The sequence below is a fragment of the Manis pentadactyla genome, chromosome 16 (genome assembly GCF_030020395.1).
Source record: "Manis pentadactyla isolate mManPen7 chromosome 16, mManPen7.hap1, whole genome shotgun sequence".
Taxonomy (NCBI): Eukaryota; Metazoa; Chordata; class Mammalia; order Pholidota; family Manidae; genus Manis; species Manis pentadactyla.
In genome coordinates, this window is record NC_080034.1 from 61665477 (window position 1) to 61692480 (window position 27004).

Consider the following 27004-nt stretch of genomic DNA (forward strand, 5'->3'; position numbering starts at 1 on the left):
CACAGTTTGCTCCCTGCTCTACAGATCTATAGTCTGTGTCACTGTTCACTCATAGCCTGTGCCACACAATTCATTGCTTAAAAAGTCTCGAATTATTTCTTAATTGCTTTGTATATGTGTGCGTGTGTGTGCTTTATAAGAAAGCATCAACAGTAAGGGCAGGTGCTTAAGTGTAACCCTTGTATATCCCCCAATAATACATCATCAGCAAATTTAGAAAAATAATTCAGAAAAAATAATGAATGAACTATGTGATGACAGTCAGTTTTCATGGACTTTCTATTTATTTGTGAAGTACTTGGTTTTTTTTTCCTTTTATTTTCGGAAGGGGTTGGGTACTGAAGAAAGAATCTTAGGTATGCAAGTCTGTGTTTATTGTAAAAATTTACTCCTAGCTCTCAAAACTCTGTTGTGACCTGAGATCTCACTCCATGTGATCAAAGCCTCTGTAAGAAGGCAACATGAAAGATACATAAACCAGAGACTAGGGAGGCCCTGGGTGGTATTTCATTTTACTTCAAAGAAACCCAACACTACAAAACCTAGAACAGATTCACAGGAGGCTAAAAGGTTTGTTAGCAGCCATGTGGCCTGTGAGCTGGAGCAGTGCTGAAATCACACCTACCCCTGTTCACTTTTCCCTAGTCGTCTTGGAACTGTGTGTGACAGAGCATCTAAAATCCCTTCAGGAAGATCCTAACAGGCCACTAGAAAGTGGATCCCAGAGCACAGATGCTCTGACAGCCCTGCCCTGAGCTGGGAACAACAAAATAGGCCACAGCCAGGAGGCTGTTCAAGGCTCCTCTGAGTTCTGGGACATCCTGACTGTCCTCACCTGTTTGGAGGAGGTCACCTGACAGAGCGTGGACACTAAGAGTGGCCCAAGAAGCCAGACCACCAAATCCAAGACTGCCTGGTCCTCACTCACCTCTGTCTACCTCTGCAGGCTCTGTCTGCAGTTTACACTCCTATGAACATCTGTGCTCATTCTTAAAGGCCACAGAGACCAGCTGATCTCACACCTATTCACATGCACTGGGCCTTTTTTTTTGGTATCATTAATCTACAATTACAGAAAGAACATTACGTTTACTAGGCTCCCCCCTTCACCAAGTCCCCCCCACATACCCCTTCACAGTCACTGTCCATCTGCGTAGTAAGATGCTGTAAAATCACTACTTGTCTTCTCTGTGTTGCGCAGCCCTCCCCATGCCCCCCATGCACTATACATGCTAATCGTAATGACTGGGCCTTTTTTTTAAATTGAAGTATTATATGATCTATAATATAATTGTTTCAGATGTACAACATAGTGATTCAACAATTACATACATTACTAAATGCTCACCACAATAAGTGTGGTTACCATCTGTCAACAAATTATAGTATTAGCTATATTCCCTATGCTGTGCTTTTATCCCCATGACTGATTTATAATTAGAAGTTTGTACGTCTTTAATCCCCTCACCTATGTTGCCAGTTCCCCAACCCCTCCCTTAGGACCACTACTAGTCTCTTCTCTGGGTTTATGAGGCTATTTGTTTATTTTTTGGATTCCACATAGTAGTGAAATTACGCAGTATTTTTCTTTCTCTGCCTGGCTTATTTCACCTAGCATAATACCTCCTAGGTCCATCCATGTTGTCACCAGTGGGAAATTTCATTCTTTTTTAGGGCTGAGTAATAGTCCATTGTATATATGTACATCTTCTCTATCCATTTATCCATCAATGGACACTTAGGTTGCTTCCATATCTTAGCTGCTGTCAATAATACTGCAATAAACAAAGAGGTTCATGTATCTTTTCAAATTACTGCTTCTCTTCTCTTTGGGAAAATTCCCAGAAGTGGAATTGCTGGATCATAAGTAGTTCTATTTTTAGTTTGAGGAGTCTTCATACTGTTTTTCACAGTGGATGTACCAATTTACATCCCACCAACAGTGCACGAGGGCCCCCTTTTCTCCACATTCTCCGGGCAGTCTTCTTCATTGTCCTTTACTGTCTTGGAACACGTGGGTTTATACATGCATTTGCCGTGCATGCGCTGCCTCAACGTGCCTGCAGCTCCAAGGGCAGCGAGCCAGCCCCAGCCACCCCCAGCCCCCAACAGCAGCACCCCTAGTACTCTGATTCTTCTACTCTCGGCTCTTCTCCCCTCAAAACACATGGTTCTGGAAAATAGACTATCATGTTTGCTGGGATGCTGATACCAGCTGGCATATCGCCGAGGGCTCCTGGGGAGGCAGCTGGATCAGGGAGAGCCCACTGAGGCAGGGCAGGGCCTCCTTCGGGCTTGAAGATAGCAGCAGCTGAAATTTCAAACCTAAAATACAATTGTTCAGAGATCTTTTCTGTACTCACCTTCTTGTAGGGCTTGTTCTTTGCTACAAAAATGTTTTCCCATCAAGACCTTTGAAGGGTTCTTTTCCCCCAGGGCTACCTTGTCTGCAGCAAGCCTGTTCCAGTCAGAGAGCTGGATTTCCATCTTTGTGACACCTTTAGACCCCTGGCTCTGTCTGGACAGCTGTCTCCAGAAAATTTGCTCTTTGTTCTCCATCCCCAGACTTCAGAAGCAGGCGCCTATAAGCTCACACTGGCCCATCCCAGGACTCAGCTGCCCTCCCAAGGTGAGAGGTATTTCTGAGAGACGCTGGGAGAGCAAATGCAGCTAGTAACGCCCAGGACTGCTCACTGCTTGGTGGTGAGGGCACTGTCTTCCCTGACAGGCCCGGGCAAAAAGCAGCACACACAGTGTTTACTCATTCACAAACTAGAAGAGGCAGTTTATGTGGGAAGAAAGGGGAAATCCTAGTCAGATTTGGGCTTCCCATCAAAGGAGTTGTTACTGGCTTTCTCCTTGCCACTGAGCTGGGCAACCAGATGCCCCTTAAGACTGCCACGGACCTAAAACAAAACAAAAACAGCCAAAACACGAAAAGCAACAAAACAAAACCAAAACCAACCCACGGCTCTATTCAAGAATCCTAATTACAACTTGCATGCCCAGAGGAACTCTGGGGTCCCAAGGTGGAGTGGAGTCCAATTCTGATTTCAGCTGATTTCATAGCCTCAGCCCTGCAGCACACCCTCTGGGAAGGGCACGAACTGGGAAGCCAGCAGGTGCCAGTGTGGGTGCAAGCTGTCTGCATCAGATACACCCTAGCCCGCACACAGCATGCTGAGACGCAGTGCGCAAAGCAGTGAGTGTTTTCCTCGCAGGATGAGCCCCGAAAGCTACCCAACTCGTCCCACTGATGGAAGCCGGGGCTTGGCAGGCCCCAGGAAAACCTGTGAAGTCAGTGTGAGTTTGGCTTTAGGACTTCTCCGTCCTCTCTTCACTCCCACATGCCTGACACCCCTTTGGGTATTTCACTGGCTTCCACCATGTTAAGATTTGCTGAACAGAAAGTAGCCATTTCCAATTTAGTGTGAATTTATCTCCAGTTGAAATAAATCTGAAAGTAGTGTTGGCAGTGAAGGTCATGCTTGGTGAGCCTCTGTATTTGTCCAAGGGCCAGGCTGTGGACTTAAAGACCACTTGCTCTGGGGTTCTCTGTTTTTAAGTTCCAAAGTATTCAAATTTATCCAAAATAAAACATATGCATCATGTGAGAATGTAACCGAGCAATAAAGGGACACTTGCTAGAATCTCCCAGAATTCTTAGGGGAAACCAACATTCACTGAATACTTCCTAAATGTCAAAGTTTTTAACCTCCACTGACATCGCATTCGACTTTCACACCATCCTCATCTCAGATGAAGGAACAAGTTCAGAAAGTTCCGCCCAAGTTGACCTGACTAGCAGATACAGGAGGTGGAGTTTGAACCAGGTCGTCCGACTCCCAAGTTCCGTGCTTCGGGCCGAGAGGCCTTGCGGCCACCTGGCCCAGCCTCCGCGTTATGGAGCCAAGGAGAAAACAGCCCGTGTTGAACGACGTGCCCAAGCTCACTGATCCTTTGCCCAACGACTCAGGCAGTTCAGTCGGGCAACAAGTCTACCAGCCTATAGATTCTTGCTATAGTAACTTCTCCCGCCCTTCATATGGCTTTGGTCTTTTTACTGATAGTACTGAATATGCTATTTACTGAAAACTATTTAAAAATTATTCATAGACAGGGTATAACTCATAAACAAAAAAGAGTAGCAGATCCTAGAATTCAGGGTTTCTTAGTGTGAATCTGGGACTTTTTCAGTTATATGACATGGTCCCTTCTAAAACCTGCATAAATATTAACCTAACTACATGTGAAATGAGTATCCTATGCTCACTACGGCAGCCTTGATACAATGTTATAACTCAATGTATACTCTCCTAGTACAGTGAATACTTTCTCAGAAAAATCCTTATATTTCTGGTTCACCTATTAGGAACCAAATGAGAAAAATAACCAATATTTATTTTTTATAAACACTGAGTGCTAAGTAACTTACCTGCATTGTATCTGTTTAATCATTACTGCAATATAATGGAAACTATTATCCTACAGTTTATAAGAAACATCCCACCACAGTGTCTCCACTAGCAACAGACTTTAAATTCCAGTTAGGGTGGTCCTATGTGCTACAGGTTAAACATGGGACCAGACTTCTTGGAGCATCAGCATTGCTTGATGGTAATTTCAAACTTCCTGGCAAAATTTTTAATAAGAATTTATCAGGAAGTAGAATGCAAATTTCACATGGATTTTTTTTTTAAAAGCTAAAACAGATTTCAAAGAAAGGTCATGCATAGAAGTGGGATGGAAGGCAGCTTGGGGCCATGTTCTTCTGTCCCAATGAGACCTTTGGTAGAAAAGTTTAAGGAGAACTAACAAGCTAACAAATGCTACTGGGAAAAAACAAGTATTTAATGTCTCCTTTATTTATTCTTAAGAAACCCTATTTTCCATCATGTACTGTATATGTATTTTCTGTATTTAAACCAGCTGGAATGTCACTGTACCTGAAGAAGTAATAAATATTACTGAATATGAAAAATTTTAAATACATAAAGTTGGTTTAGACAGATTTTGGGGAGAACCTTGTTCATGCCTTCCCTTTGAATGTTGTTCTATCCTACAAACCACATATTCTTATATACAATTTAAAATTCTCTACCCCACAAATAAGGTAAAAATAGACGAAACTAATTTTAATATATTTTATTTCACTCAATATACAGGAGTCTGCCCTTATCCATGGGGGAAACATTTCAAGACCCCCAGGGGTTGCCTGAAACCGTGGGTAGTTCTGAGCCCTGTATATACTGTTTTCTCCATACATACACACCTATGATAGAGTTTAATTTATAAATTAGGCACAGTAAGAGATTAATAATAACTAGTAAAACAGAATATAACAAGGTACTGTAGTAAAAATGTGAATGTGGTCTCTCTCCCTCTCTGAAAATATCTCCCTGCACTACACTCACCTATCATTTTGTGATGATGCAAGATGATGAAATGCCTACGTGATGAGATGAAGTGAGGTGAGGGACGTGGGCACTGTGACGTAGCTAGCATTAGGCTGGCGACCTTCTGAATTTACATCACGAGGAGGATCATTTGCTTCCAGGCTACAGTTGACTGCAGGTAACTGAACCTACAGCAAGGGAAACCTTGGCTGGGGGGAACCAGTGGATGTAAAATAGTTATCATTTCAACATCTAATCAACATCTAAAATTACTAAATTCCTTTTTTTCATACTAAGTCTTCAAAATCCAGTGTGTATTTTACACCTAGAATCCAGCCTAGTGACGGTGCAAGGGTTTGGCAGTGACACATGGCTGCAGCTGCCACACTGGAGTGTAGCTCTAGAACTATCCGAGACTCCCTCACGCTGACATCTTCATTCTATAGATAGGAAACTGAGGCCCAGAGAGATGGAGTCTCAGCAAGTTAATAGTATGTCACACTCTCAATCTAGGGCCCTAGAGTCGGGTTATGTGTGGCTGTTATTCCTTTCTTGAATTATGTATATTATTTTAAAGTAAAACAAACAATTCCTGTTTAAATGAGCTACAACTTCTAGAAAATGTTATTGAGGAGTTATTTCCTCAAGAATTTAACAGGATTAATTTACAAATCAATCACCAAAATGCACCTGCTGTCGTCAGGATCTACATTTAACCCCTCCTTCCTTCGGGGGAGTGTAAAGAGATGAACTTGGCTTCTCCGGGGCATTCTGCGGTCGTAACACTTCTGGCTATCAACCAACAGCCTACCAGCCTTTCATCCCGCTTGCAGTTCAGGTTAGTAATGAAAACGAAAGGGCACAACTCCCTCTGGAGGAGCAAAAATGATTGCAAGGACAACGAACAGAATCCCCATCACAATTAAAATGGCACACAGCAAGAAAAAAGGTGCCTTGCGAGATTATGCTTCATGGAAAAAAAAAACCTGATTTGTGTGATAAGTGGCAAATTAAAACCATATATTATATTTCTAATTTAAAAACTTTTAAGATATATAAATCTAACTTGGTCCTGTGGCCTTTGAGGAGTCTTTTCCAAATCACTGATGCTATACCTTTTAAAATAATAGAATTATAAAGACATTTTATGACCATCTGTTCCAATTCCCTCAATCCACACATGAGAAACTTTCCCCCAAATGATGGGGGCTTAACCATTCCCACAGCTGAGAAAGGAGAGGTTCCCTCAGCCCCTGGAGTGAGTCTTGACCATGCTTAAATGCTGGAGCAGCAGGAGGCAAGCTCCCCAAATTACTGCCAATACTGGTATCATTTAATGACAATCCAGATTGGGAAAAATCAACTACCTACTGACAATTATATTAATCCCCTGGGGCTGGGCTACTATGTTATGCTCCACTCAATGAAAGGATTCATGATAGTGCTTCACTGTGAGAGTCTGACAGTTTCTCAAGTAGGCAGGGGTCTTGTTTAAACTCAGGACCAACTGTTAAAATCATCTTAAAAACCTTCAGTTTATATTTGGGAAAAGATGGCAAAATGTGGGAATATAAGCCTTGGTTTCAAAATCTCCCATTCTTCTATATTGTGGTGATTTGGGATTGAAGAATTCACTCATCATTCTATTTTCTGGCTGAGTACTCGGGATTAAGGTAAATGGTTTCGCATGGTCAAAGACAAAATAATCTAGTTTAAGATGCATCAGTTCCAGTGGCCTGAGTGCCAAACTAATGCCCAGGGTCTGATGACAGACGACTGCTGAAGGGCCTGCCCTGTGTCTACAGACATAGCTCAGGGAGGTCCCCTTAAAATAGGCGCCACGGCCACTGGAGGGCAGGGCTGGAGGACACAAATAAACCCACATCTGTCCCCAGCTTTCACCTTTGTGAATGTGAGGGGTGCATCCAATTGATATCACAGATTCATCTTTGTTTATAAAACACAACATGTTATTCACTTCAATATTTATTGAGAACTTACTATGTTTCAGATACCACTGTAGGTGCTGGGATATGAAACTGAAGGTAACAATCCCTGCCCTTACGGAGTTTACATTATAGGCCAAGGCTGGGAGGTGGAAGACACAATGCACGTAAGTGAATTTAACAGGCAAGTAAGGTAGTTGGAAGAGTTACAGGAAAAATAACATAAAGCTAACAGGTGTACAGGGCCCATCGGGAAGGAGGCAGACCACAATCCAAACAGGGGGGTTAGGATAAGGCATTAAGAAGGTGCCATTATATTTTAAAACAAGGATTACATGTGGCAGAACAACTCTATCAGCATTTGTTCAATATACAACTTCTCTTATCCACTAATAGAGTGTGAATTTAGATCAAGAGGGCATTTCAAATGACACCTACTAAGGCCAGGACCAGCAGGTATTACAAGACCTACTGTTTGGCCCATGTGATTAAACTGTGATTTAAAGTTACTTAAAAATAATAACAAGTATGATAAACACTTGTATAACACAGTACTCGCATGTGACAAGCCATTTTAAGTACTTCATCTACTTCAACTCATTAAAAAGAAAACATTTTTCTTACAGAAAATTTTATACAAAGAACAGCAGACTGAATCCCTACACACCACTACCCAGCTTTAGCAATTGTTAGGGCTCTATTTTTGTTTCGTCTACCAGTTCTCTCCAGGGGTAGGGAAAAGGATGCAGCATTCTAAAGCATTTAACATCCTACTCATTTCACCCATACGGACTCCAGTCCATACTCTGCGAGATCAATTTTAAAAAATGGAACAGTACAACTATCATATCCAACTAAATCAAAAACTCCTTACTACCATCTAATACCTACTCCATTTTTAATTTTGTCTGTCTAAAAAAAAAAGAAAAAGCTCATCTTTTTACAACTGGTCTGATGTAATCGGGATCCAAATGAGGTCTGCAGCGTTGGGGTGTCTACTGGACCTCTTACTCTATAATCACTCCCCTCCTTTTCCCCTTTCATTACAGATACTCTCTTATGAATTTGGTTGACTGTATCCTTCCAGCATCATTTATCCTGCTGTGTGCCCTGTATTCCTGGAAACTGCTGATTACAGTTATAGGCTACCTAGACGCAGGTTCGTTTTTGGTGGGGAGGCAAGATACTTCACAGGTGGTCTGGGTACCTTTCACCTCACAACAGGAGGACCCGAGTGTGGCTGTTGTACTTTCAGTGACAGGACAATGTGCCCAGGTATCAGGCGACCCACCACTCGGCTCTCCTCTGCCTCCTTCACAGTAACCCTGAGAGGCAGGTATGACTATTACCTGCACAGGAGTTACGGCATCAGTTACAGCACCGACGACCTGAAGCGTCCAACCTCACGCTGAGGCCCGCACCTGAGGTCGGAGACCCCTTCCCACCTTTTTAGTTCCTGAAACACTCCTGCACTGTCATTTGGAACCCACATGACAAACCCACAAACAAAAAGCCTTGTGTTCTCAACTCCTCTATGGATTCCCTTTTCCATTTAAGCTCGGGCTGTCCTGAGGCACTGCTTCCCACCAGACCCTTTCACTTCCCCTGCGTGTCACAGGCATGGATGCTGTCTCCTCCCCCCACCCGCTTCTCCTCATTCCCCGAAGACCTAACCATGTCCCTCCCTGACACTCTAAAACTAGGCCTGTCCTAACAGATGGCCCTTCCGGAACACTGGCCTTTAATCCTTGACTGTCAAGCCTTCAGTGCCTTTGTGTGTTACTGTCCCGCAGCCTCTCACACCCCTGCTGTACCTTGGAGAACACCAACAAAGATCACCTCCTAACAAAGTACAACTTCAGGTACCCCATTCTGACCTTCTCACCAGCTTACACACTCCAGCATCCCCCCTCCCAACAGTTCTCTGGCCTCAAGGACCTACCACTTTTTCATGGACAAATCTGCAATGCCCTAACAGCTATATACAGAATCTGTAAAGGCTACAATTTCACCCAAGGGTGATAAAGTTGATCAGCTTTTAAACAAAATTATTAACTAGCACTGATAAAAGCCATGGACACTTCTCAGAGATAGCTCCGCTCACACATCAGAGGGCACCCTTACCATTCAGGCAAAAAATGAAAGAAAAAGGATTTTGTAGCTCTATGGCTACTCTGGCTACATGAGGCTACCTCCTCACCATCACGGCCTGCCAGCAATCAAAGCAGGACGTGGAGTGATAGAAAATGAAGGAAAGCCAAAAACCAACGAAATCTCACAAACCCGTCTTGGTTCTCTAAATTTAAGTCCAGAGGTTTCTACAACACTGTCAACTGGGACTAAGAGCTCTGGAGAACAGAGATGCAAAAAGACATCTCTGCTTTTGGAAACTAGCTTAAACGGCTTAATACTCAACATCACAATTCCCCTTGGAATATTTATAAAAGCCTTTATGTCCAAGGTAACACAAACCCAAAGGATATAGAAATTAGAAACTCTAACCAAAATGTAGGGAATATAATAACCTAATCCAGTTCAAGAGACAGAACCTGGAGAGCTTTGCTTTATGATGACCTGTGGTTGCAAACCTCATCTATTTGATGTGGTCTTCACAGAAAACTGTACTTTGAGAAGTAAAATTTGCTCTAGCTACTTATCCTTGCAACTCCTTTATCATCATAAAGTAACCCCCACAAATCAAAGCTCTGAATGTCTATGGTCTTTATTTACTATGTGTATAAACAACTAAAATTAGAAAACCTGTCAAGCTTTTGGAAATGAAGGATTTTTTAGAAACATCATCAGTCAGAGCACATGACACTTAAGGCATCCTTAACTTGAAATTTTATGTTTCTAAAGGAACTTTTTTTCAACTCTTCCTTTTCTGAGCTAGTACAAGTTCTGTTCCTAAACTGCTTTATCATAGGAAGAAGAACTAAAGTAACATTAGAAGTAGCTGTGATTTTGTGCTTCAAAAAAACTATCCAGATTTCTCACAGTAAACTTTTAGAAAAATACCTGCACTATTTAAAGGGATCAGAAAATCAATAAAATATGCCAGAAAATCAGATGCATCTGCAATTGACAAAATTATGTCCCAGCTTTTGGGCCAAGAGACCCAAACCTCCTCTCTCCAAATGGAAATTAACTGTGCAACCAGCAACCAACCCATGGACACTAAAACCTAACTGTCAAGCACTTAAAATTCAAATGCAGTCAAAGTCAGCAAGCAGCCCTATAAATTTAACAACAGGCTTCTTCTTCCAAGCCTTCTGATGAGAAAGAAAGAAACGAGGAAAATATAACTTCAGACAAGTTTGGCAAGAATATTACCAGTGGTCCCTAGTCCCACAACTGAAGGCCCAGAATCCCAACAGAGACACAACCACATCAGCAAGTTATCAGGAAAATGGCCTTCAAATGAGGATTCCCCCACAATCCCAAATCTTGGCATTTTACAAGCCCGTTCCTCCTGGCAGCCATGCAAAGGAGAATGAACTGTCCCTATATCCTGCCCGCACTACATCTGCCCAAGTGAAGCTGACTCCAAACTTTCATATTGGATTCACCGAAAGGCAGCACTGAGAAGCCTGATCACCTCTAACACACCAGGACGGAGACTATCACCGAGCAGACACAGAACCGGAAGATACCAAGATAAAACCCCCAGAGGTGCACAGGATCGCTTAGTCTGTTTCTGCTTTGCCTTTGGTTGTGTTAATTGAATAATATTTTGGAGGGACTCCTGCTGTGTCTCCCTGAAATTTATTTCATATGTTGAATTTTTTTTTTACTTAGTCAGTGAGGATATCATGAACACAGTAAATGTGACTTACACATTGTAAGAGCTCAATCCCATCCCTTCCAATAGCTCACCAACTCTGAAACAAGCAGGTACAAGCTTCAGTTTAAGGGAAACTAAGTTTACTCATAGAAACTGCTTCTATGCGAGGGCTAAAATAGGCATTTCTAATATACAGCATATGGTAAAAATAAAAATAAAAAACGAAATGTGCTTTGTTGCAATATAAGGTTTGATTCCTCCCTCTTGCCCCCGACCCTGCTCCACCCGATTCCTTCCGAACACAGCTGCAACTCCAACTGCCCCGCTGTCGCTTAGGTCACCAACCCGTAAGTCAGCCTCTCCTCTCTCTCCCTGTGTACCGCTTTGGCACACCCAGCTCGCTCCGCCTTTGAGTTCCATCTGGAATCCAACGCCTTCTCTCCAACTCCATTGCTACAATCCTAGACCAAGCCATCGTCATTTCTCTTGTGGGCCACTGCAATACCCAGCTGCTCTCCCACCCTTGCTTCCTAGGTAGGCAGTGCTCCATAGAGGCCGGAGAGAGTGTGACCCTTTCAAAACAGAAATGAGATCCTATCACTCCTCCGCTCAACACATTCCAGCAGCCTGGCGCCATCTGATTGCATCTGCTACTTTCTCCCTTGGTCATGATTATGACACTCTGTCCTCTGGAATATTTCAAGCTCACTTCTGCCACAGGGCCTTTGCACTTGCTGTTTGCTTTGCCTGGAATGCTCTTCTCTCCTGAATTTTTTTCATTTCAAGTATCTGCACAGCCTCCTCAGTGTGCCCTGTTTTAAAACTGCCAACTCCCACCTTCCCAAGCATGCTCTCTTCTCCACATTATTTCTCTCCACAGAATTTATCACCTGCTGACATATTGTTTTTTTTTTTTTTTAAATGTCTTGTCTTCCTATTAAAGTGTAAACTACCTGAAGGTAGTAATTTCCGTTCTGTTTACTGCTATATTCCCCAGCACCTAAAATGCTCAAATAGAAGAGGAAAGAATGAACAGACCAAATAGTTGGATGTGAAATAGCTTATGAGCTGGGAGGCCCCCATGGCCTTGTAATCAAATGTGCAGATGGGTCTTTGGCACATACAAATGAAGTGGAAACAATTTGTCCAAGTTTGTCTGAGGTGCCTTTACACTTAATATTAAGATTGTGGATATTCATTACATTTAAATATTTACTTCAAAAAGCACACTGCACGAGAAAAAAGTATGTAAAAATAAAATTGTACAAAGTTCTTTGTTAAAATAGTAGCTTAAGTAAATACTCTTAATGAAGACAGAGCTAGTGCTTCAATTTGGACAAGAGATTTTTACATAATTACATGAAAATGCCTGAATCGGTCTTCAGAGCACTGCCACAGGGACCCTTCAGGTAAAACCAGTAACTCATCTTCTAGATGCAGCTTAGCTGCAGACAAGAAAAGTACTGATGGAGAATTACTGGGTAATATCATCTAATTCTATTTCCCCTTTTTCGTCTTGGCTGTCTTCTCCTTTCTTTTTTTCACATGTTTAGGAATTTTGTTTTTTCTTTTCTCTCTCTGGGCTTCCTTGACCATCTTTTTTCTTTCCTATAAAACAACAAAAAAATTTAAAAGCCCACATATTTCATTCTTTCTTTCAGAGTATTCATATTATTACAACTAACCTAAAAAATATGCTAATGGATAAAAGTGGGTGTAGCATGAAAAAAATGGGAATGATTTTGGTTTGGTGATAGAAGTGCGGGGGTGGTGAGACCTTCTTTAAGGTTTCTTAACTGAAATTTGAACACAGCCAAACAGAAATATCCCTGAGGATGTTATTAAATGTTTGCAAGTACTTTTCCTTAAGTTTCATATTCTAACAGAAATAAAGTTTGGAAAGAGACAAAAATATGTATTTCCAGCAGACAGAGAGAAAATGTACAGGTGAGCTGGGTGTGTCTCTCAGAAGTCTTAGGACCCACACTGTGTAAGGCTTAAAGGGCTGAGTGACTGCAGAGTAACAGCTACACGGCAGCCGTGCGCCATTTACTCAGCAGTGTCCCTCGTGTCCACGCCCAGGAGTGGAAGAAAGTCTCTCTGGTGCTACAAACACCAGGCTGGGCTATAAAGCCCCCCTGAAATGATGGCTCTTCAGTGCTTCACCAGGGGGCGACTCCAACATCATCAGGATCAATGTAATCCCTACGCACTGCCCGAGGAGCCCCTGACAGAAGCCCAATCTCTACACAATGTGACCTCTAAAGAACTGAAACTACAACCAGAGGTACCTACTGATCAATAAGATTTTCAGTCAGCATAATCTAACTACTTGAACAAAGACAAAATGAGACTGGCTGGGCTGCCACGCAGAGGAACGAGAGAATTTGAGTTCTCGGCTAACCTTTTTATCAACATCAAGGTCAGTGGTGGGTTTCTTGGAGTGGGCATGGTCCCCCTGCTCTTCACAGTCTGTGTCAGAACACTCTGAGCTTCCAGCATCTTCTGAATCAGAACAAGTCTTCCCCTTAACTTGATTTTCTAGGAGGGCAGGGACCTTGAAAATATTACAGAAACATGCTAAACCAATCAGTTACATTCTCATTAAATGTATTAATGCCAGAATTCTGATTTCTAGCCTTCCAGATATACTGTGAAAAAAATCCTATAGTGAAACATCAGAACAACAGAACCAACATCAGGGAGGAAGCGTGGAAGTGCCAAGTCCAGTGAGACTCGGGAACACAGCAAATGAAGGACGGGGTTTGTACTGGGCGCCCCCAACGAGTGACGGAGCTGAGCTGGACTGCGAGGCAAGGAGCAGAGACAGGACAGAAGCATAAAGCGAAAGCTTGTTTGGATGACTTCAAGTTGTTGCTTTCCTACGAATGGAATTTCAAGCAACATTTATTGCTGATCCAGCAAGGGGGAAGACGATGTTTAAATGAGAAATTTTCTTTTTTTTCTGAAGTTTAGCAGTTTTTAAAGCAGCGGAAGAAGTTTTGTAAAACATTAGGGCTTTTTTTAATAAGGAAAAAAAAATCTTTAAACACAATTGCACAAAAAGGTTTTCTGTCCATCTACAAGATCTTTAAAACACAACTGCCCCATGATACGTTGTATATGTAACTCAGAAATGCAAAACACTGGGCTTTTCCTAACTCAATTCTTCCTATAAAAAAACAGTAGATTTTCAAAAAGCAAACTGTGATCCTTCCTATTTAAGACTTTAATTAAAAACATTAAAGAACTACCTTTATTATTGTTTAAATTAGAATTAATCCTCGCTGTTCTAAAATGTAAAACAAAACAAGATTGTTTTAAGAGAAAACACTCCAGAAATCCAGCACTCTGATACTGCTAAACTCTGGAGATTGCTCTCCACCAGGCTCTATACATAAGACCTGATTCCACTGTCTGTTCAAGCTGGTTGTAAAATTATGAAGAAACACATGGTTATCCTTATTAACTTCACAAATGAAGGCCCAGGATACAGAAAGAATCAATACCCCTGAACAGAATTCAGAGACAGAATGAAAAATAAACACATTTGTACATTCCAGTCTTAAAGTTAAGAAATATGAATATATTTCTAAAAATGCCCATAGACTTTGAAAGTATCTATAGTACTATGTCACTAGTAACTTAATACTAGCAATAGTAATACTTTAAATTTTATATCCCTTAAAAGAATTTTGACATAAATGAACAGCAATACATGATCTTCATACCTTCTGAACTCCTGACAAATCTTTCTTCAATCCCGTGACGGTTTGATACAGAATCTTACAACCAAAAAGGAGAAAAACTAGGATCAACATAAAACCAGATAGTGAAATACACATACTTCAATATTAAGAAAGAACACAGTGAGCTAAATGGTATCTAACGTAATTATAAACAGGTGCCTAAAATTTATGTCACAGTAACAACAGGAAGTTGATAGGTTGGATGCTGTTCTTGTCCACCACACCCACCAGGCCTCAACAACCTCCAGCCCACAGGTCAAGTCCAACCTGCGCCTGATGGTTTCTAGACGGACACTTGCAGTTAGTTTGATGACAGAGCATGCTAACTGAATCTCAATTAATTGAAATGTATTCTCCTCTCCAGAATGATGACATTCTTCTCTCATTAGCAGACTTGAAAAGTTGTATTCAATTATTATGAAACTGCTTTTAATTTCATCAATAAAATCTTCGGGAAATTTTTTCTCTCTTGTTATTTTATGACCTACATTATAGCCTCGATTTTGCTCTTGGCCTACAAAGCCTAATGTATCTACAAGTTGGCCCTTTAACAGAAAAATTTCCCAGACCCTGAATTATACATGTTAACAGATCTACTGTAATACACATTTACAGGACAGACTTCTATTCATATCTCTGTTTTTCTGCAATTATTGTCTGCTAGGCTCATTCAAGTGCATCACTTTCTCTCATAAACACCAATGAATTCTTAAACCCAGTATGTGCAGAGACCATGTTAATGCAAAGGGAATTAGTCATCTCACTAGATTTAGAGGTCAGCATTTGAAACTGCAGGTTAGGGATGGTGGCATCCTTTTGAACTTGCCTGTTATACTCACATTGTCTTGTTGGGTATTCATGGCCATGTCCTCTTCCTTCAATTTCATCATTACATCCATATCCCTTTCATAATTTTTTACTTCATTCAAGGTTCTAGGAATATATGCTCGCTTGAACACCTAACAGACACAGAGGAAAAGTAAAATCGAATATGTGCACAGATGTGCACATTCACTCAGCATCTTTCCCTCCATGAAGTCACAAAGGAATCTGTCATCAGCATCTACAGCACTGATTCTTTTTTTTTTTACTGGATTATATGGTAGCTCTGTTTTTTTATTATTAAGGTATCATTGATATACACTCTTATGAAGGTTTCACATGAAAAACATTGCAGTTACTACATTGACCTATATTATCAAATCCCCCCCATATGCCACTGAAGTCACTGTCCATCAGTGTAGTAAGATGCCACAGAGTCACTACTTGTCTTCTTTGTGCTACACTGTCTTCCCTGTGACCCCCCCACACCATGTACAGCACTGATTCTTAGCCAGCTGTCTGCACACTGGTGTGGCATCTGTGGTGTGGGGTGCTGACAATAATTCACTACTAACCATTAAACACTAAATGATTTAAGGATAATGTTAGAATTTAACACTTCTCTTCCCTCATTTGCATTCCAAAAAGGTTGTCTGAGTGGAAAAGAAAAGAATGGAATTGCAGTTAGCAAGCATTACCCAGCTGTGCCTTATGAAGGCACATGTTCTTACATGGGAACCTCATCTACTCTGTGCATAATGAAATAAGGTTCAGAACTGCTAAATATATAGGGCGCCTTATACTCATCTGCCATAATAACTGTGAGAATAAAAAAAAAATGATACTTGGATTACCTTTACAAAAAAATACAGATTCCCAAAATAACTTTCTTCTGCACCAAACATAAATATTTAAAATATACAATGTCCCTGGAATCAATATTTAAATCATTTAAAAATTCACATTTGCAAACTAAAACAGACTTTTCCTTCTTGAATCATATACTCCAACAGGTTTTTTAGAGATGTTCTCCATCTAGGCTAATGGGCTAACAGGTTGCTGAGTGAAATGCTGTAATGGAATACAACTTGGCTCAGTCAACTTAAGTGACATAGTATCGCTTAAGACTGCTTATCTGTGAAAATCAAGTTAATGCCCTAGCAATACAAACAAAGACCTCGAAACACAAGGCTTTGAAAAAAATAATAAATCTTGCCTCTTCATCGACATGATCTTGGCTGGACCTTTCTTCCTGGGTCCTCAGAGATGCTATTTCCATGGCCTTGGGAAGAAAACAAAAATTACATTCCTTTATATTCAACTTCAGAAGATACGTCCATTTCCCAATTTTAGTATAAACCCATTAAAAAATTTTTGCTATCCCCTTTTTCCATTTGGGAGAAAAGGGACTTAGTATCTTCTAGTGGTGCAAGTTAGCTCTCTCCATCAGACCTCACCACAAAGCCTGCCATCCCAAAAGTAACAGAATGAAACAAATGTGCCTAGCCTCAGGGGATCCCTGGCCTCTTCCTCAAAAGTAGTACTACTAATTTTTAAATGATTAGTGAAAATATTTCCTGAAAGAAAACTGAGACCCCAACATAAAAGAACCGTTCTTTAATACTTGAGCAGTCAGTGAAGGAAATCAAAAAGAAGGTGGATCGTCCTCTAATTCTGAGCACCTGGCTCTAATGTTGCTGCAGTATAAGCCACCAAAGAATGTTCTCAGAGCAAACTACTGAAATTAAGGTGACAAAGATTCTACAGGATTCTTCTCACTTACAGAACTAAAACTGCACATTTGCTCTCTAGTTTATTTAGAATATATAGAAAAAAAGAAAGAATAGTGGTACTAGGGTTTTTGTTTTAAGTTTGGACCTAAAATTAGTGCTAAAGAGTTCAGGAATAAAAATGACTTGCTATTCAGAGAGGTGGTTCAAGGTGGCAGCGCAGAAGATCCTTAACTCCCTCCCACGGACACAACAAATCTACTGCTACACATGAAAGAATTCCCTCTAAAAAAACCCTGAAAACTAGCCTAACAGCTCCTTCACAACAAAGGTTGAAAAAGACCACATCAAGATGGATGGGAGAGGCAGAGACAACATGTCAGTAATGTACTTTGTATTTTACTATTCACACAGTCTTATCAAAGCCTGTCTCCCACAGTAACCCACCCACCCTGCTCCCCTGCCAAGCAGTGACCCACAATCGGGAGGATCTCACAAATTCGGAGTTTCTTCCTGAGAAGCAAGAGGTTTGCACCGCCCATCAGGCACCTCAACCACTAGGACCTGCATATCACGGAGACAAACAAGCTCCCAAAAAGTTTGGTTTTGAAAACCAATGGGCTTATATCCAGGAGAACCACAGGACTGTAGGGAGTAGAGATTCCATTTTTAAAGGGTGTGGGCACACTCACTTGCCCCAAGACCCAACACAAAAGCAGCAGTTTGAAAAGTGCCCAGAACATATGTGAAGGAGACAAATCTGCTAATCTTAAAGCACCTGCCAGAAGAGAAGGAGCCTCTTAGGATTCCCTCCAGCAATGGAGGCACTGGCAGGCATCATTTTTGCACTCTCCCTCTAACCTGCTAGTGCTGCTCCCGCGCCACCCCAGTGGCCCCACAAGAGGCAGCTGATGCATGTAGCCCACACAGGGGACACCTCTGCAGCATGTGGCTCTCACACCACAGGGGATGCACTTCTGGGACCCACAGATGTGAAACAGACAGACAGTTCTTGGCAGGCCACCATGTAGACAACTGACCAAAACTCACACCAGTCTTCCTGTGAAAAAGGCCTATGGTACTTGTCCTGGAGTTTCAGCTCAAGAGGCATACTTCAGGATTACCACACATTGATGGGCTATTAAGTGATCTCAGGGAATGTAGGCTTGGGGACACCATCTTCACTCTCCCCCTTGACCTTGCTACAGCTCCCAGAAAGGAGCTCACACACTTGTCTCAAGCCCTGACTTTTTCAACTGTCACCAAGGGGACAACTCCAGATCAACTGGTATGGTGGCCAGAGCTCGGTTTAAAATTGCAGTTCCACAGGACTGTTTATATTTGCATATCCTAAAAGCCGTTGCCTAAGGGTCTAGCTTCCAATCAGCCTGAAACTAGGGGCTGAATGAGATCCATCCCTCTGGAACACTCATAACCACAAAGCACATTCTCAACAACTGAGATGGATCAAGAGTAAGTCAGGCTGCTTAGACAAACACAAAGGTTCAAGGGACAACCAGGACTAGGGCAGGGTTCAACAATAAGGATCATCTGCTATATAAGGCAATTCCTTCAAGACTGGGAAATATAGCTATTTCACCTAATAAATAGAAATAAACACAGAGAGTCAAGCAAAATGAGACAGAGGAATATGTTTCAAACCAGAGAACAAGATAAAACCCCAGAAAAAACCTTAACAAGCAGAGATAAGCAATTTACCTGATAAAGAGTTCAAAGCAAGAGTCATAAAGATGCTCACCACTCACGAGAAGAATGGATGAAAATGGTGAGAACTTCAACAGATAGAAAACATAAGAAGGTACCAAGTGGAAAGTACAGAGCTGAAGAATACACGAACTGAAGTGAAAAAGACACTAGAGGGAATCAACAGCAGCCTAGATGAACCAGAAGAAAGAATCAGTGATCTGGAAGACAGCAGTGGAACTCACCAAAACAGAGCAACAAAAAGAAAAAAATGATTTAAAAAAATGAAGACAGCTTCAGGGACCCATGGAACAACATTAGGCGAATTAACATTCATAGTATAGGGTTCCCAGAAAGAGAAAGGAGAGAGAAAGGGCAGAAAATTTATTTGAAGAAATAATGGCTGAAACAGACATCAGGTCCAGGAAGCAGAGAATTTCAAACAAAATGAACCCAGGAAACAGAGAATTCCAAACAAAATGAGGCATACACCAAGACACATTATAATCAAAATGTCGAGTTAAAGATAAAGACAGAATCTTAAAAGCAGCAAGAGAAAAACAACTTGTTATGTACAAGGGAATCCCCACAAGGTTATCAGCAAAAACTTTACAGGTCAGAAGGGAGTGACATAATATATTCAAAGCACTGAAAATTAAAGACTTTTCAACCAAGGATATTCTACCCAGCAAAGTTATCATCCAGGAGAGAGAAAGAGCTTCATAGATATAAAAAAGCTCTTAAAGGAGTCCATCACGACTAAACTAGCCCTATACGTGGTAAAGGGACTTCTTTAAGATGAAAAGAATGGGTACTAATTAGTGAGAAGAAAACATGTGAGTAAAAATTTAACTGGTAATGATTTAATCACATATAAAGCTAGTATAAAGGTTAAAAAAGCAAAAGTAAAAATAACCATAAGTACAATAGTTAAGTGATACATAAAAAGATGCAAAATGTGACATCAAAAACCTAAAACATTGGACAGGGGGAGTGACAATGTAGAGTTTTACAATGCATTTAAACATTACTTGCTATCAACTTGGACTGTTATATACATAGGTTGTTATATGTCAGCCTCCTGGTAATCACAAAGAAACAACCTAGACTACATACACTAAAAATAAAAAGAAAGGAATATAAACATAACACTACAGAAAGTCATCAAACCAAAAGGGAAGAAAATAAGAGAAGAAAGGGACTACAGAGCAGCCAGAAAACAATTAACAAAATGGCAAAATGACCCATCTGTTTATAATAACCTAAAATGCAGGTGGATTATCCAAGCAGAAGACTATACAACATCTACAAAACAAACCTCATCTATATGCTGCCTACAAGACAATCACCTCAAACATAAGGACATATACAAAGCGAAGGGCTGGAAAGAGAGGCTGCATGCAAATGGAAACCAGAAGAAGCCGGATGTAGCTATATTTACATCAGATAAAACAGATCTTAAAACCAGAACTCTAATAATAAAGACAAAGATGGGCATTACATAATGATAAAGAGGTCAATCCAGCAGTAAAATAAAACATTTGTAAATATTTATGCACCCAACACAGGGGCACCTAAACCTACAAAGCAAATATTAACAGACCTATTAACCTACTGAAAACAACAGTAAGGACTTCAACACTCTACATATATCAGTGGATAGATCATTTAGACAGAAAATCAATTACACAAATACAGTCCCAAGGATAAAATTGGAAAAATCACAACTATGTGGAAATTAAACAACATGCTATTGAAAAACCAATGGGCCAACAAAGAAATCAAAGGAGAAATCAAAGAATAACTTGAGACATGAAAATACAACATACCATGTTCAAAGAGGATGTTTACAGCAATACATGCCTACCTCGAGACACAAGAAAAATCTCAAATACCTAACTTAGCACCTTCTTTAGCTAGAAAAAGAAGAACAAATAAAGGCCCAAGTTAGTACAAGGAAGGACATAACAAGATGACAGTGTAAATAAATGAAATGGAAAAGATCAGTGAAGCTAAGAGCTGGTTCTTTGAAAAGATAAAGATAATTGACAAACCTTTAGCCACATTTACTAAGAAAAAAGAAAGGAGAAAATAACTAAAACCAGAAATGAAAGTTACAACTGATACCAAAGAAATACAAAGGATCATAAGAGACTACTATGAATTATATGTCAATAAATTGGACAACCTAGAAGAAATGGATAAATTCCTAGAAATATATAATCTTCTAAGACTGAACAATGAAGAAATAGAAAATACGAAGAGACTGATTACTAGTAAGGAGATTGAGTCAGTAATCAAAAAATTCCCAACAAACCAAAGTTGAAGACAAGACAGCTTCACTGGTGAATTCTACCAACATTCAAAGAGTTTTAATACCTATCCTTCTCAAACTCTCCCAAACAATTGAAAAGGAGGGAATGCTCCCAAATTCATTTGAAAAGACTAATATTACTCTGATACCAAAACTAGACAAAGACACCACAAAAAAAAGAAAATTATAGGTCAATAGCCCTATTTGTTGAGGATGCAAAAATTCTCAACAAAACATCAGCAAAAAAGAACTCAACAATATATTAAAAGGATCTTACACCATTATCAAGTGGGATTTATTTCAGGGATATAAGGATAAAGATCACATGATCATCTCAACTGGTACAGAAAAAAACATTTAACAAAATTTAACATCCATTTATGATTTAAAAAACTCACAACATGGAAACATACCTCAATATAAAGGCCATATATGACAAACCCACAGCTAACATCTGATTCAAAGGCAAAAAGCAAAAAGCAAAAAGTTTTTCCTCTAAGATTGGGAGCCAGACAAGGATGCCTATGTTCATCACTTTTATTCAACATAGTACTGGAAGTCCCAGCCAGAACAATGAGACAGGACAAAGAAATGAGACATCCAAATTGGAAAGGAGGAAGTAAAACAGTAACTATTTGTGGACAATGTGATTTCATATATAGAAAACCCAAAAGACTCCACCAAAAACTGAAAGTAATAAACAAATACAGTAAAGATGTAGGGTACAAAATCAATATGTAAAATGCCATGAATGAACAATGAACTATCAGAAAGAGAAATAAAAAAAAGTAATTCTACTTACAATTGCATCAAAAAGAATAAAATACCTAGGAATAAATTTAACCAAACAAGGTCAAAGACCTATATACTGAAAACTTTACGACACGGATAAAAGAATTTGAAAACCAAATAAATGGAATGATATTCCATGTTCATGGATTGGAAGAATTAATATTGTTAAACTGTTTATATTACCCAAGGCAACCACTGATTCAATGCTATCCCTATCAAAATTCCAATGACATTTTTCACAGAATTAAAACAAACAATCCTAAAATTTGTATGGAACCACAAAAGATCCCAAATAGCCAAAGCAATCTTGAGAAAGAAGAACAGGCTGGAGGCACCACCCTCCCTGATTTCAAACAATATTACAAACCTACAGTAATCAACCAGATTACTATATAATAACGGAGACCAATGGAACAGAATAAAGAGCCCAGAAATAAACCCATGCACATACAGACAATTAATTTATGACAAAGGAGGCAAGGTTTATACAATGGGGACAAGACAGCCTCTTCAATAAAAGGTGGCCAATAAGCACATGAAAAGATGTTCCATCACAAATCATAGAGAAATGCAAATCAAAACTATAGATACCATCTCCCACCCATCAGAACAGAAACACAAAAGCAAAACGAGAAAATAACAAGCATTGGCAAGGATGTGAAGATGTAGAGAAACTAGAAGCCCTGCGTGCTGTTGGTGGAAATGTAAAATGGTACAGCCACTGTGCAGACGAATACAGCGGGTCCTCAAAACATTAAAAAGTGTAATTACCATATGATCCAATAATTCTAGATTTGAGTATACATCCAAAACAATTGAAAGTAGGGTCTTGAAGACATATTTATATACACACATTCACAGCATTATTCACAACAACCAAAAGGTGGGAGCCACCCAAGTGTCCATCACGGATGAATGGATAAACAAAATGTGGTGGACACATACAATGGAAGATCATTCAGCCTGGAAATCTTGTCACATGCTACACCATGGATGAACCTTGAGCATTATGCTGATTGAGATCAGTCAGTCAGAAAAGGACAAATACGGTGTGATTCCACTTACATGAGGTCCCTAAAGTAGGCAAAATCATAGACAGAAAGCAGAAGGGGCTTTGGGTAGGTAGGAAAGGGGAGTTAGTGTCTAATGGGTACAGAGTTTCTGTTTTCCAAGATGAAACAGTTCTGGAGTTGGATGGTGGTGATGGCTGCACACCAGTGTGAATGTACTCAATGCCACTGAACTGTACACTTAAAAATGGTTAGAATGGTAAATTTTATGTTATGCATATTCTAACACTATTTTTTAAAATTCTGTGATTCAGTAAGGCCTCTGAAACCATGGAAAGGAATTAATGACCAAAGCTAACAGGTTTCTTACTAAACATTCACCAACTTTGACAGTCTAAGTCACCTTGCCTTATGATTAAAGTCAAGAAACCTGGATTTACTACTGGCTTTTTATTCTGTGTGATTCCCCGTCTGTAAACTCAGAAGTAAACGGCCTCAGAAAGCTGTCAAAATGGACAAAAATCATGCTGAGCAATTTGAGTCCCTGAGAAGTGTCACATAAATGCAAATTCCTACTGCTATTTTCTGTTCTCTCACTTCCTCAACCCCATCTCACCTTTGAGAGATAAATGTCCATGTTATCATGTGTGACTGATGGATCTGTGATAAAGTCAAAGAGCTCCCGCACGGTCATAACAGCAACACTGCGCTTCAGAAAGAAATCTGTCCAAAGGAAAACGTTAAGGACAGCTTTATGAGGAAAAACATTATTATTCCAACTATTTTACAGAGGAAAAGATAAAAGTACACCATCTCCCAGCAAATGGTGTAAGGCTCACCACATCAAATGATCTGGGGTCAATATTTTTATCAACAGAATATATACAAATAATCTGGTAGAAAATTCCAATTTCCACTCACCGTTGACATTGACACAGTCTTTTCTCAAGAACTCCAGGGCATGTGGATGGTCATGCTCCACAGATTGAGAAACATCAATGACGTACACACTTCCACTCTGGTACCTGAGGGCCAGACAGAGGACCATAGGATACTTCCACTTTCTACGTTTTTCGTTTAAGAAATTCTATCTGAAGAAAAAGGGAATTAACTAATGAAATGAACAAAGTGGGTGAGAAGAAGAGGCCGCTTTAATTAACGGGAGCTGAAAACTGAGAATATTTCTAATGTCCTTCAACTCTGTACATGACCAGAGTGGTCAAATCTGTGACCAAGGCCACCAAAGGCAGGAAATATCCTATGCTGTGACCACGCGGAAGCCAGCTTCAGAGCTTTAGAACTTAGTATGACTTCTCAGACTGGGATTTCACTTTTTTAAAGGACATGAATGACTTTCAGGAGGTTCCTAGGGAACAAAACACACTCACAGCATGTTAAATTCACTGAGATCTGCGTGGACAAGTCTTGCATCCTGATACATTCTTCTCATATACTGAATGACCTGCAGATACAATTCCCGAGCCTTGGATTCTGATAACTGGACATTTTTCAAGAGTGGTGCTGGCCTTGAATAAAAACAAAGTATACAATTAAGATAAACTTACCCAGAGTTTTCTTGATCTACACTACATCGTTACAAGCACTTCTTTTATTTTCTTTTTATTAAAGTGCCATTGATATACAATCTTATGATGGTTTTACATAAACACTACTGTGGTTTCAACATTCACCCATACTAGCAAGTCCTCACCCCCTCTACTGTAGTCACTGTCTATCAGTGTAGTAAGATGCCGAAGAGTCATTACTTGTCTTCTCCAACATGTACTTCTTTTCTTTAACTCATCACTGAGCAATTTGGTTCACTGTAGATATCGCATTCAAAAAGACTGTCAACAAACAGGTGCTTTCCTAGCTTACTGTACAAATAATTCACAGAAAGGGTGAACTTTGTTATCCTAAAGAATTTTGAGACTTAAAAAGGTAAACTAAGTTAATAACTCTAAGCACTAATATAGGGGAAAGATTCATAAAAAATTTTCTAAGATGAAAGGAATTATCTAAATGGGAAATATTCATGTATCAGATAATTCAAAGCACTTGAAAATATAATTCTGACCATGTAATTACTAGGCCTTCCACATACTCACATGTCATCTTTACCGATGAAACCCATGACAAGAACATGACTTCTTAGCAAAATAGGCTCTGGGCATGGGATTTCTGCTGTGCTTAGCCTACGATATTAAAACAAATAAAGAGACAAATGAAAAGTCAAAATGGCGACTAAAACAAATGATGACAGCCTCAGAACACAAGATTAACACTGCTGTTAGGGAAAAGCACCAAGGCCTCTCAACTGCACTATTGTATTTCATAAACCCTAGGATACCACTGATTTTAAACTGCACCATCACGTACCACCAATGATGAAACACTGGCAGTTCAACTACAACATACCTTAGGCTCTACCACCCAATCTGATTCCAGAGATCAAACTGAAAAACATGCATCTTAAAACTGACGAAACACAGCGAGATGTCTGCAATTATCTTTTGAGTTGGTCAGCCTGAACAATGACTATTAAAAGTAGTTGGATTCATACATTGCTTAATAGTAAAATAGCGAATGTATGTCACCTACAGACAGCATAGACAAAGTTAAAAGGCTGTTGAAAGAGGGGAAAAAAACTGAGTATTTGAGGAAACCTGGTGCTTTTACTTAATACAAAGGTATCAGTGCAAATTAGAAATGTGTGTGAAATTGGACTGAAATAAGAAAAAGAAACTGACAGAGGTTAGGAACTAGCAAAATGTCTAAGACTACATCTACTTAAAAATGACACATCGTTCTCACCACTCGATTGTGTCACTTTCCTGCTTAAAATCTTTTAATAGCTCCTTATTATCCTCAGCATAAATTCTAACAATTTTCATAGGGCTTCCAAGTCTCTTCAAATGATACAGCCTCACTGAATAAATGTGAATCGTAGCAGATTCTTCTGTAATGGGTTCTTAAAATAGAGAAGATAAGATAGTTCCTATTTGTCCAGAAATGTGTTCCCTTTGCTTCCTTCAGCAGACCTACTGGAATGGGGCAGCCGTCCTGTCTCTCAGTCTTCAGGCACCACACTGGGGTCTGCTGGCAGGAAGGGGCTGAGGCTGACATGCAGGGCTCAGCAGACAACTCCCCCACCAAGACAGTCACCTGATTAAGTTCCTCATTTCTTTTTCTGCCCAAGTTTTCACCATTTTTCTGGGGTTTCCTTTACAATAGCCATGACGAAATCTTGAACAAAGAAAACATCATTTCAATCATTCCACTTTTCTAGTTTTTATTTTTTAAGGATATAGAAATTAAACCAACTGGAGAAAACACTCTAAGCTCACCTGAATTCCCCACTTACATACTTATCCCGATCTTTGAACACCAAAATAGAAGTTTTATAAATTTTGATTGCTCTGCTTTCTCCATTTGCTGTGCTAGCATGGTATACATTAGCCTATTTTAAGACAAAAACAAAGACAATTGAGTTTCTGTTAAATAACTACAAGCAGTAGTTTACTTTTTTAGTCTATTTGATTCTATCCTCAGAAGTTCAAGAAAAGTCAAGTGAACTGAAATAACATGCATAAGGAACACCATTTTTTGAATATGTGAATCAAAACATGAAACATAATACCAAAAGGTACAATAAATCTATCTCCCATTTATTTATATAGTAAAATCAATTTAAGTGCACAAGAAGTGGTTTCAAACACTTTTATATGGAAAATATTTGAAGGCATTTTACATCTCA

At 39.9% G+C, this 27004-nt stretch overlaps 1 protein-coding gene across 1 annotated transcript in view; it reads right to left on the reverse strand.

Moving 5' to 3' along the window:
* Positions 1 to 7364: 7364 nt before the first annotated feature.
* The window catches only part of RIOK1 (RIO kinase 1), a 29608-nt gene continuing 9968 nt past the window's right edge, over positions 7365 to 27004 (reverse strand). The window contains exons 7-17 of the mRNA XM_036924867.2: positions 26595 to 26707; positions 26413 to 26493; positions 25356 to 25442; positions 24636 to 24773; positions 24169 to 24272; positions 23864 to 23970; positions 16914 to 16979; positions 15715 to 15834; positions 14858 to 14911; positions 13531 to 13683; positions 7365 to 12734 (exon numbers count right to left, since the gene is read on the reverse strand). Coding sequence (XP_036780762.2) covers positions 12624 to 12734; positions 13531 to 13683; positions 14858 to 14911; positions 15715 to 15834; positions 16914 to 16979; positions 23864 to 23970; positions 24169 to 24272; positions 24636 to 24773; positions 25356 to 25442; positions 26413 to 26493; positions 26595 to 26707 — 1134 coding nt within the window. The 3' untranslated portion in view covers positions 7365 to 12623. The remainder of the gene's footprint in view (positions 12735 to 13530; positions 13684 to 14857; positions 14912 to 15714; positions 15835 to 16913; positions 16980 to 23863; positions 23971 to 24168; positions 24273 to 24635; positions 24774 to 25355; positions 25443 to 26412; positions 26494 to 26594; positions 26708 to 27004) is intronic.